This window comes from Parasteatoda tepidariorum, chromosome 10 (assembly GCF_043381705.1).
Source record: "Parasteatoda tepidariorum isolate YZ-2023 chromosome 10, CAS_Ptep_4.0, whole genome shotgun sequence".
NCBI classification, from domain to species: Eukaryota; Metazoa; Arthropoda; class Arachnida; order Araneae; family Theridiidae; genus Parasteatoda; species Parasteatoda tepidariorum.
In genome coordinates, this window is record NC_092213.1 from 16,859,581 (window position 1) to 16,871,312 (window position 11,732).

An 11,732-nucleotide genomic window follows, 5' to 3' on the forward strand; every position below is an offset into this window, starting at 1 on the left:
TATTGAAACTGCTAAAAAGATTCTATTTCGATACTCTATTTTTTTTAAACAAATCCTCAATAGAAAAAAAAACGCTTAATGCATTTAATGCAAGAATACAAGCAATAATATAGATTAAAGCATTAAATTTAATGTTTCCAATAATTAGTTCTGAGAGACGAACTTCAACAGAAAAAAATTATAACAGCGCCTTTTAAAAATACAAATTTTGCAATAAAATAACAGAATGTAAATAATTTGAATAAGAGAGTTAAATATAGCTTTGAAAATGTACTTCTTAATTTGAAAAACGTAACTTTAATGTTAATACGTTATTTCAGAATATGGTGCAAATAGTTAGGTAAGAAACTTACTTTCGTACATAAAATTTTATAATAAATATTTTATTACAGTTATAATTCTGACTTTTCTGCAAGTTTTAAAGTAATTGCTTCTATAAAATTTCATGTTAGATACTTCTTTCTAGTCCTACTGTACTAGAACCTACTAATATTGAACAAATTGGATAGGATTGTTTAAGATTTGGTGCAAATAAATAGTTACAAACGTATTATGTTACACGAAATTATACTCTAAATATTTTATTACAAATATATTTTTGTCTTTTTTACAAGTTTTAAGGTAATTGCTTTAATAAAATTCTGTAGTTGATACTTCATTACAAATTTAACAGTACAAATATCAATACGATTTGTTATGCATAAATTTTGTTTCTAGTTTTTATATATATNTACTTTTAATGAAAATATCTTGATCATCTCTTTCACTCCTTATATATTTATGCATCCTGAAATTATAATTCATATCGAGGACAATTAAATAAGACTGAAAAATTTAATTTATTGGTCTTAATGTTAATATTATTCTATAAAAATTAATCCTAAAAATATTATTTTTCGGCTAACTGTAAGTCATTGCAAACTATTAAATAAAGAGGGCTAATTTTTTGTCTTGTTCTCAAAAAAACAAATATTAACAAGAGTAAATATTCTGAAAAATTTTTTTTGAATATTTGTTTTTATTTAATATTAAAATAAATATTTAGTAACTAGATTTCATTACACATTTTAATACTGAAAATAAGCAATTCGAGTGATCAATACAAAAACTATTCACTATGTGTGCCATTTACTATAAAATACCATCTACAAATAAATTACTAGTTTATGATACACATATAATACACTATGTTACAAATAGGAAATTTATATACATTTTCTAAAATACCTTTAAAGGTAACTATGAATTACTATTATTATTTAGAAACAGTCAAATATCACTGTTTGTATTATTTTACGTCAAATCACAACTTTAACTGGGTCAGCAGTCAACGTAATTAAATTCTCTAAGTAACACATATACTATGTTGCAAATGAATTCCTATATTAACACTATAATTCCTGTATTACACATGTAAGACTCTACGTTATGAATTGAAAATGCGAAAAAAATATTATCTAGCATACCCGAAGAGTCTTAAATTAATGAACTGCTAGAAATCTTAATCAGAAGAATATGTCAGAATCAGAAGAATTTGTAATCTGAAGTTGCTATGTAACACAAAAATTATTATATTATTGTTAAAAATAACTGTATTATGAAACACGAAAAATTATTAAATTTGCGTTTGCATCCATCTACTCACAAACATAACTGAATTAGCTTATTGCCTGAATTTGCTATGCAAAACTTCTACTTTGTTACATATAGGATGCAAATTTGGTATGCTAACGTACCTGAAATTCAAAGTCATAATAAACTTGTCCAAAAATCAGTTATAATCTCCTTCGTGTTTACACTTCTATAAACTAATACTTACAAAATACTGAATCAGCAGAATAGTTTCCAAAAAAAATATTTAAAAAAAAAAACATTTCATTTTGAGTTAGCTTTTTCTAGTACTGCATCTGGATTAATTTTTCTCACAGATTTCAACATGTCTTTACTTTCTGAAGAAGTAGACATTTGTGAAGATAAGTTGATTGACATTGATGTTAAGTTTGTCAAACTTGTATACATGGCTGCCTTGAAACCCGTTCTCTTACTCATTGTGTACTTATCGGAGCGCAGCCTAAACTTTATAGATAGCATATTCAAAATGTTCCTTTTTACTGTGAAGGAGAGAAATATTAAAGCTCCTTGAAGACCATTTAAAATAATAAATGGATACCAAAGAGCATTAATCCCAGCTGCACCAGCAACAAAGCCCAGAATCCAAGTTAATCCTAACACAACTGCAAGTTTCAGGTACAAAAAGTACCTCATTTTCTCTGAGAAATTGTTAACCAGTTTTGTTTGACGAGACACTTCCCGCAAACTTAAAGCTGTCCTTCCAAACAAGATTATATTGGCAAGAAGCAAAACAGCCACTGGTACAGTAAAAAACACAATTAATCCATATCTGTGGTTAAACCAACAAATAGGATTTCCATACCTTGGTCGGAATTTGTTGTCAGATGCCAACAAGTTATCGACGATGACACTTAAAGCTACAACAAATATCGCAGAGCACCAAGCATAAATCGAATATTTTATGAATGTTCTATCCTTATTGGAGCTTTTAGATTGGATCGCGGAGAATGTTCTGCAGATATCAAAAGCCATTACGCTCATCCAAGTGAAAGCACCGATGTATCCAAAATGCATCAGTAAGCTGTTGGCATAGCACAACCAAGTTATTTGAACAAAATAAGATCCAAGTAGAAGCGAAAAATGACCACAAAGAAGTGATGAGGACAGGCACATCAGAATCTTACCAGGGCAATTTCTCAGTGTTTTGAACATTCCATACACTGATAGATGCAATACTAAGCAAACAATTGATATACTTAGCGTTATGACAGTTAACCAGTAATGAATGTGAAAATTAGGCATCAGATTCGTATCTACGTCCCAACAAACTGCAATCTGAATTACATCATCATTTTCTTTCGTGATAATTTCGAATTCATCAGATTTGAAAGTTTCACCGGAGATATTAACATACACTCTACCATCGGGCAGGAATGTAAACATTTCTTTGTTTAACACTTTTCTTAAACAGTTATTGACGGAATCCTCATCCGTCTTATTCGGCGATATTGGCACACATTTATTCCCGTTTCTTTTATAAAGAGCTCCACACGTGACGTTTTGACATTGACGAAATAGAGGATCCCATATTTGACCTTTGGTTAATTCACAAGTATTTCCACCACCACCATCACCGCCAAAGTTGAAGTCGAACAGCAAGGACAAGCTGAGTCTTTGACTCGGTGGTAGTGGTGAGCTGAAACCACGACTTACAGGATCCACACAGCTCAAATCTTTTGCAGGAGTACCATGACACATAGCACAGTGAAAATTTTTGAAAACTTTACGCTGCGCGTATATATTATTCAACTCATAAACATAAGAAGAATATTGCCTGCACATTTTTGCCGTTTTAGAATCGGCGTTGCTTGGACATTCTCCCACAACCTTTTTGCACAGTCTTGCGCCATACTCCTCCAATAATCTATCAAGTCTAAAGTTCTTTATGACAATAAAGCAGTTTCTGGATACGCCCTCAATCTGAACTCCACGGTAACTATTAGTTCGCGGATCATAAAAAGCAGTACTGAAATCTGGCGAGTCTTCAAAACCTGCATCCGGAGCATTGGGCGAACCATTGCAGTACAGATAAGTACTCCATTTTTCCAAATTAAGGTCATCATTGCAAATAGCACAGTATACATTCCTGTAGAATATTCTCGAAGATTTGCTGTACACAGGTATATCCTGGCGATGGTCATAATATAGATTTTTAGATTTCCTTTCCATTGCTTCCATTTTGCACAAATCTGCAACTAGCGGATCATCCCACTTTTCCGGGCATTCTTGATAAACGTAAATAGGGTTAAAATAACTAACCGGATCTCTCAGTTTTCGGCAAGTCAGTGCACTGCCTTGGTAATCAAAATGTCCAACAAGATCGGCGCAACAATCACCATAAAAATGACAAAAATCATCACAGAAACACGAAGCGAGTTGGAGTTCTTGCCATTTCCGAACTGCGCTGTTCGTTTTATTCTCGCATGTGTTCAGAACTGACCGGTTTTCTGACTGGCAAATTCCGCTAGACGCGAACAGTTCGTTCTCTTCCTCAATCGACACAATTTGTCCGCTGTCCACTCGAGAGTAAAATGGACCTTTATTTCTTTCATCACGCCTAGCCCGATAACAAGAAAAAAGATTGTATAGTGATAAGGAAACGATCAGGGAAGTGACCAGACGCATTTTTCGACTGCGTTTTCGAAATGAGTGCCGGTGTAACTATGAAATAAGGAGGAAATTTCAAATAAAGCTACCGCCCATGCATGTTAACCGCCTCCCAATGAATTTCCGCAGCTCTGGCCTCTTAATGTCTTTTTTAACCTAAACAAGCTTTCAAAGAGGATGATAATGTTTGTTTTTCGTCAACTCCAACAAATTGTTCTCCGTTAAGGGGTTGTCTGCAAATTACCTTAAAATAATAATAAATGAAATAAAAAACAATTTCACTGCATAGTTTGCGACTAAAATGCGCAGCTATTGTATTTTAAACCATTGGAGCTGATTTTGAAAAATAAATAATGTGGAAAAAGTTGATTTTAATAAATGGTTTATAAATACTATTTGTAACTGTTGCACTTTAAATCATTATCGCTTTGCTGCGCTTTTAAAACATTTTCCAGCCTTCTTTTAAATATTTCCATTTTGATTTGGTTTTTGTGTTAAGGAACTGGCTTAACGCAGTGAAGAAGATTTATTTTAACCTTTTGAAGCAGAATTTTTATTAAACAAATTTATCTAAATTTTTTTCTAGACTTTATCTTAATTTTGGTCGAAATAGGAGAGAAACATTATATATTAAGCATTTTAATAAGTTATGGTTATTAAATAAAGCATGAAACACCAGTGTATTTTTCTGCGTCTTAAATAAAATCTTTCAATGATTTTTCAAATTTGCAGTTATTTAGATCAAAGAGAAAGGATTATTTATCACTGAATTTTCTTTAATTTACAAGCTCAATGATTGATAAACATTTATAAATGAATGAAAAAAAAATCTAACTTGTTTTTGGGTTAGTAAAAATGTGATTCCCGTAATTTAACAGATTTTTTAGTAACTATTCAACTGTTTTTTTTATAATTATCAAGGACAGAAATATATTTTTTTGATTGTAATTAGAGCGTCTGGCGTCCCATCTTCGTCAAAGGGTTAACACTGAAAATTGAAAAAATATATATTAAGAAAAAAAAGCTAGTTTTACTAAATAGCTTACAACTACAATTATTAACTCTAAAAATTAAAAAAATGCCTAGAAAATTATTTTAGTAAATAATTTTTAACTATAATTTACAGCAGTTGTATTTTTTATCATAGAATCGGAAAAAAAATATGAAGAAAAATAATTTTGCTAAAGAGTTTTCCCTTGGCAAAGATTTTTATTATATTTTCTATTGTTTACAATAAGAATAAAAAAAACTTATGTGGAAAAAACAATCTAAATCGTTTACAATTAGAAAATTCTACTGCTGCACTTTTTACTCTTAGTAAACATAAATACACATAATGTCATTTTCTTAAAGTCACTTCAAAATAAATATAATTTGCTGAAAAAATTTTTCTTACAAAACTACTTTCTATTGTTAACATCAAATATAAAAAAGAAAAACGCAAAAGACATCAACTTTACTATATATGGTTTATACTTAAAAGAATAGATGTTGTTGTTTTTTATTAATTGCAATAAATACAAAAAAAAAATAAGAAAACTCAACCAAATTTACTAAATAGTTTATATTTAGAAAGTTAAGTAATTGTACTTTTTATTGCTTGCATGAATATAAAAAAAAGCATATGAAGAAATTTTGTCTTACTGAATAGTTTATATTTAAACATTGTATCAATTAGGTTTTTTGTTATTTGCAGTTATACTAGGTGCACTTTTGTATTTTCAATTATTAAGGATAAATATTTAAAAAAAAAAACTAAGAGCAGTGACATATTTTATCCTTTGTTTTCGAATAATGATCACAATTGGAAAAAGTAGATTTCTTCGTTAGATATAGAAAAATGTAATTTTAAAAGCATTTCCATTCAAACAATCAAAGATTGTATTTCCTTTTATTTTTATTATCCTGCAATAAAACATGCTAAATAGTATTTTTTTAAATATTTTTTATTGAAATTATTATTAATAATAATAGCTATTAATATACTATTATTGTTATTATTATTATTATTTAATAATTGCATTCTTAAAAGTGATAATCAATTGAATAAAAGCTCATTTTTATAACAGAATATGTAACAATATGTAAAAGTTTAATGCATTTTCCCTCTTATGTTTTATAAACATTAAAAAATATTTCTGTCTTTTTTTAACAATTATTATTGAAATAAATAGATTAGTTTGATTGTTTTCTTTTCTTTTCAATAATAATCCATTCAAGTTGAAAGGAAATTGCAGTCTTTACTGTTATTTTAATCAAATATGTTTTTATGTTTAATGTCTTTGTATATTACGATTTTTTAGCGATTAAATGCATCATTTAGGAAAATTTGTTCCGAAAAAAAATAACCAGAAACAATGGTGAAAGGATGTAATTTTATTTGAATTTCATCAAATGAAGGTGAAAGGTGACGCGATTTGTTTCACCTTTCGATCTCTCTCATGTTTAACACTATTTGTGTTTCCTTCCTTCTCACTCCCGTGAAAATGACGGGGTGAGGTTTAGCCTTCTATTTCTCTCTTCCGTGATATTTCCGGGCTGGAGTGCTCAGTAGTAACGCGCCGATAAGAATAAAACTAATTCATTTCTTTTCCCCGGAAAACATTTCATTTCTCATTTAACACACCAGATGGCAGTACCAGGATATTTTTAAGGTAATTGTAAATAGAGAGAGGTAGTAAGAGATGTAGGAAGGAAACTCGGTACTACTGTCCAGATTGTGACGATGGCCTCTGTGTCTCATGTCTTTTAATTCATCACACAAGAAAAAATTACTAATCTTTATTTAAATTATACGTAAGTTTAATAAAATTCTTTTTTAATGTTCAAAACACACATTTTTTAAATTTTCCTAAATTCTAAACATTTAATTTTTTTAAAATTGCAAGCTAAAAACAAATCAAAAATGAATATATATATTATTCATGCACATATTTTTATATAATTTTCAGGATAAAAAATAGACACTTTTATGACCGTTTTCTTGAAAATTAACCGATCGTTAAGGAGTTAACGACGAGATAGATGCAAAGTTTGATTTCCTCAAAAAATAATTTCCCTTTTTGTGTATTTTATCACATCACACGAGCTTTTTGAACCCATTTCAAGACCGGGAGGAGGCTATTCTCTCTTCATAATTCCCCGAATCACATATTTCCGATCCTCACGGCCCAAGATCACACGAAAGAGATCATAATCGGCACTCTCGTTTTATATCTCATAAGTACTTACATGGTACGCGTACTCTCGGAAAAAAGATTTTTTCTCGTTTTCTGAGTCCTTAAGAGGTTAAGCGAATCAAAAGATATTTGTACAAAATAAGTTTTGTTTATCCAAAAATAATTCCATATAAAAAACTTAATTTTTTAATAAATGTTTTTTTTATTTTTGCAATTATGTATACATATATCTGTAATATATACAAATTTTGAAATCATTTGAAAGTATGCTATTTTCAATGACATATTGCTATTTTTAAACGAAATCAGTCAAATATATTTCTGCGTTATCAAAACTTTACAAAAAAAAAGCATATTTTTAAAATTTGAACACCAGGACTCTTTGACACGGATTTATTCAACTTATTTCGCTCAAATTTTAAATTACGTAATTTTAAATTACGCAATTTTAAATTACATAATTTAAAATTACGTAATTTAAAATGATGAAAAAATGTGTTTACCTAACCATTCATTTTCTTTCGAATATTACTTAAAAAAAAGAAATAAGAAAATCGATAGTTATGAGATATTTTTGCATGGAATTATCTCCGGATAAACGAATTTTATTTGAATTTTTGAGCAAAAAGACTTTGATCCTCTAAAGAAGCACTCGAAATATAAGATTAAGTGTTCCAAACTTTCAACTGCTCTCCTGTCCAAATGATTGGTACCACACTTTTCAGATAGAGTCATGACCCTCCCTCGTATAAAGTATGTCAGAAATCCAAATCTGCCAGTCCCGCAGTGGACTTATCGTCAAGACACGGTTCCCAAAAGAGCACCGAAGTCAAGCATCACTGGCTGTGGTCAGTGGGCTGGTGGGTGACCACTCTGATCAGCCTGCAAGGAGACCAAGGGTGTGTGGTATCGGTCATCGGTGTGCGGAGGGGATGGCACCCCCACTTCGGTAGCCCGACGACCTGCGCGCGAAGTCTAGCACTTTACGGTAGCACAGTTTAACGAGGACCAATACCGCACACCCTCGGTCCCCACGCAGACTGATCTAAGTGGTCACCCACCCGCACACTGACCGCAACCAGTGATGCTTGACTTCGGTGATCTGCTGGGAACCGTGTCTTAACGATCAGTCCACTGCGGGACGACACAAAATTAGAATGAATTACCATTACGACGCATTAAGCCATCCGTTCAGCCATCTAATCCTTAGGATTGAGAATCGAACCCCTGTCCTAGCCATCCTAGGCGAAGAATCTACCAACTTATTGCATGACTACAAAAGTAAAAGAGTAATGGAAGATGTAGTATTAGTTTCATCGTACACAATCTCTAAATTTTTCAGTTCTCTTAGATTAAATTAAGATAAAAACTTTATTTAAATTTTCAGTGCAAAATTTTTCCAGAGGAATATAATTACTTTATTATCTTAATTTCTTTTATCGTAAATGATATATCTTGGGAATAACTATCACATTAAAAATTAAATAATAATTTGAAAAGTAATTTGAAAAAAAGAAAGTAATTGTAAAATAACTAACAAAACAGCTTGTATGTACTTATGGAATCGAACCTTCTGGTCCTTACTTCTTCGAACTCATAACTCCTGGTGTACAGGTACAGATGATTTAACCTTACCAACGAACCCCCTACCTCATTTTTTTCTATTTCTGATTATTTTTTTATCATACATATGCAGGCCTGTATGCATATTGCAACTTACGGCTTAAATGCCTTGGTAAAATGAAAAACATATAGCACAAGTTCAAAAATGACCTCACAAAAATATATACTTAAAATAATTTCCATTTGCTTTTATTACATCATCATATCTATTATTGAATAATAATTTATGGAATCGTGAAATCATAAATTTCGATATCATTCCAAAAATACAGATATAATAAGTTGTATGAAGATCGAGACATTTCATGGATTGATTTCAATGCATTTACTTTAAAATATATTCTGTATATATTACGGTTAAACGAAGTAGTACACCACACTATTATTAATAATATCACTAATCAAGCTTCATTGATAATGGTTTATAACTTCCGGTAATTTTGATAAATTCTGATAGATCATTCACTTTGATCGGCGTTATTATGCATAAAAGTTCATTAAACTTCAAACGAATAAATATTCTTTGGAAATTTTAAATAAAAAATTTCTTAGTGATTTACTAAAATCCAATGATGTCGAAAATGCAAAGGAGTTCAATAATTTAACCATCTGTCCATCCATTCCAATCGAGCCATTCATTAGCCACATTCACAAATTTTGTTAACAGTTAAAATGATTTTAAAATAATTATGATAAGGAAGAAAAATAATTTAAAATTAATTTCTGCGAAGAATTTATATGTGTTTATTAATGCCCATTTAATACTTTAGTTTATTATTTACGCAAAACGCTTCCAATATATGTAAACATTGAACAGAATAGGAAAAAAAACTTTTTTTTGTTTCTTTATCTTCTTATTTTATTTCTCAGACTGTTATCTGAAACAACCGGAAATATTTTATTCGTAACAAGGAAGTACTTCAGAGTCAAGATTAATATATTAATTGCGACCTTCGCATGTTTATTTCTGCAAATAATCAATAAATAAGGTACATCACAAACTAGTAGGACAAAAATTAATTTTTGGTGTAGTGCATTTGATTAATTTTTATTTAAGAAAAACATTTTAAAATACCTTTCTCTTAAATTATACTTTAGACATATAGTATATTAGAAATAGCGAAAAAGAAATTACTTATTGGTTATTTTTAAAACAAGGTAAATTAAAAATAACTTTTGGAAAACATCGTAAATTATTTATTTCTACATGTGTAAAGGTCAGTTTTTACATTTGTGTCAACTGCTCTACACACATCTACTAACTGTAACAATAGTAATTAAAATAATATTTTCCATAACCACTGGCCTTAATATACATTTCATCCCTTTTCAAAACTGAATTCAAGTTATTAAGTATATTAGTGGCCGAAAATCAATATTTAGGTAAGAAATTTTTTTTAAAAAACCTCGTCAATATATCATAATTAACAATTAAGGAATTGGTATTTAAATTGTCAAAGCCAGTTTGAATGCCGAAGGGACTTTGGAGATGCTTATACTAAACAATTCAATCAATCCAATTGGTTTTAGTATCCATATTTCGTATTCTTACATTTAAATGTTGATTTGAGATTATTTTACTTCATTTCAACAAGAATCCTGAAAATATATGTTAAGAGGGAACATTACCGAGCAATTTTTATATCTAGATTTTAATAACTTATAAAACAAAAGATTTAAATAAATTAGTAGGAAAACAGTGAATATAATTCATATTTTTAGAGAGAAAAAATGTTTTTTTTCCTTTACATAAATTTGGGAAATTGAATGAACTAAATTTACTCATAAAATTGAATAACACATTTCCCCAACTACCCGTAGGAAGTCAGAGGGTCATGAAGGTTAAGTGACCTAAGGTATCATTGTGACAATCTGGTTGGCATTGTGTGCGAGCCGCCTGTATTTTGTAAAACAAATTATACCCATTAGTCTGTAGCAAGGTGGTCTACAAACTAACACTTAAAAATTCCCTATTCTAAATTCATCAGTTCATTGTCTTCAGCAACTGAGTTTTACTCATCATTTTACTCATAACTATCATCAATTAATTTAATATATAATTGAAACTCTATTATTATTATTATTATTATAAATTATATTGTATTGACATTTCAATGTTTTGCTATATTTTTAAAAAAATATACAGTGGTCTTTAGCAACCAGCTTGGTCTCCTTTCAAAATTATCTTTACAACGTATAAAGTTTAACGGTAACCAAGTTGAATGCACAACACAACAGTGTTTAAATATTCTAATTCTTCAACCCCCCTTTCAATTCTAACACCTTAAATAGTTATACACATATACTTTAAGAAATAAATACAAAAATAATGAAAACTTGAAGAAAAGTTATAAGATATAAAATTACAGTTGCCCCAAGAAAAAACAAAATAAACCAACAGCAAAGTTAGAGGACTATATACCGAAATATTGAAAATCGAAAAAAAGGGCCTCCTAAATTTTTAAATTCAACTTTCTAAATTCTGTTTCTCATATGGATTTCATACACTTCTAGTTCGATTCTTAATATTTCGGTATTTAGTGTTTATCTGACTTGCTGTCGGTTTATTTTGTCTTTTCTTGAGACAGTAATGATTGTTTGCGATAATGTATCGCCAATCGTTGAAGCTGAGCCCGCACGGGTTGCATGTTAATACCCCTTGACGAAACTACCATATATATATATCGTAAA

General features: G+C 29.9%; 1 protein-coding gene across 1 annotated transcript; it reads right to left on the reverse strand.

Moving 5' to 3' along the window:
* Positions 1-1,049: 1,049 nt before the first annotated feature.
* On the reverse strand, positions 1,050-4,598 carry LOC107436178 (uncharacterized). Its single transcript, XM_016047782.3, has one exon. The coding sequence runs from the start codon at positions 4,255-4,257 to the stop codon at positions 1,876-1,878; it is 2,382 nt and encodes a 793-aa protein (XP_015903268.2). The 5' UTR covers positions 4,258-4,598; the 3' UTR covers positions 1,050-1,875.
* Positions 4,599-11,732: the final 7,134 nt, after the last annotated feature.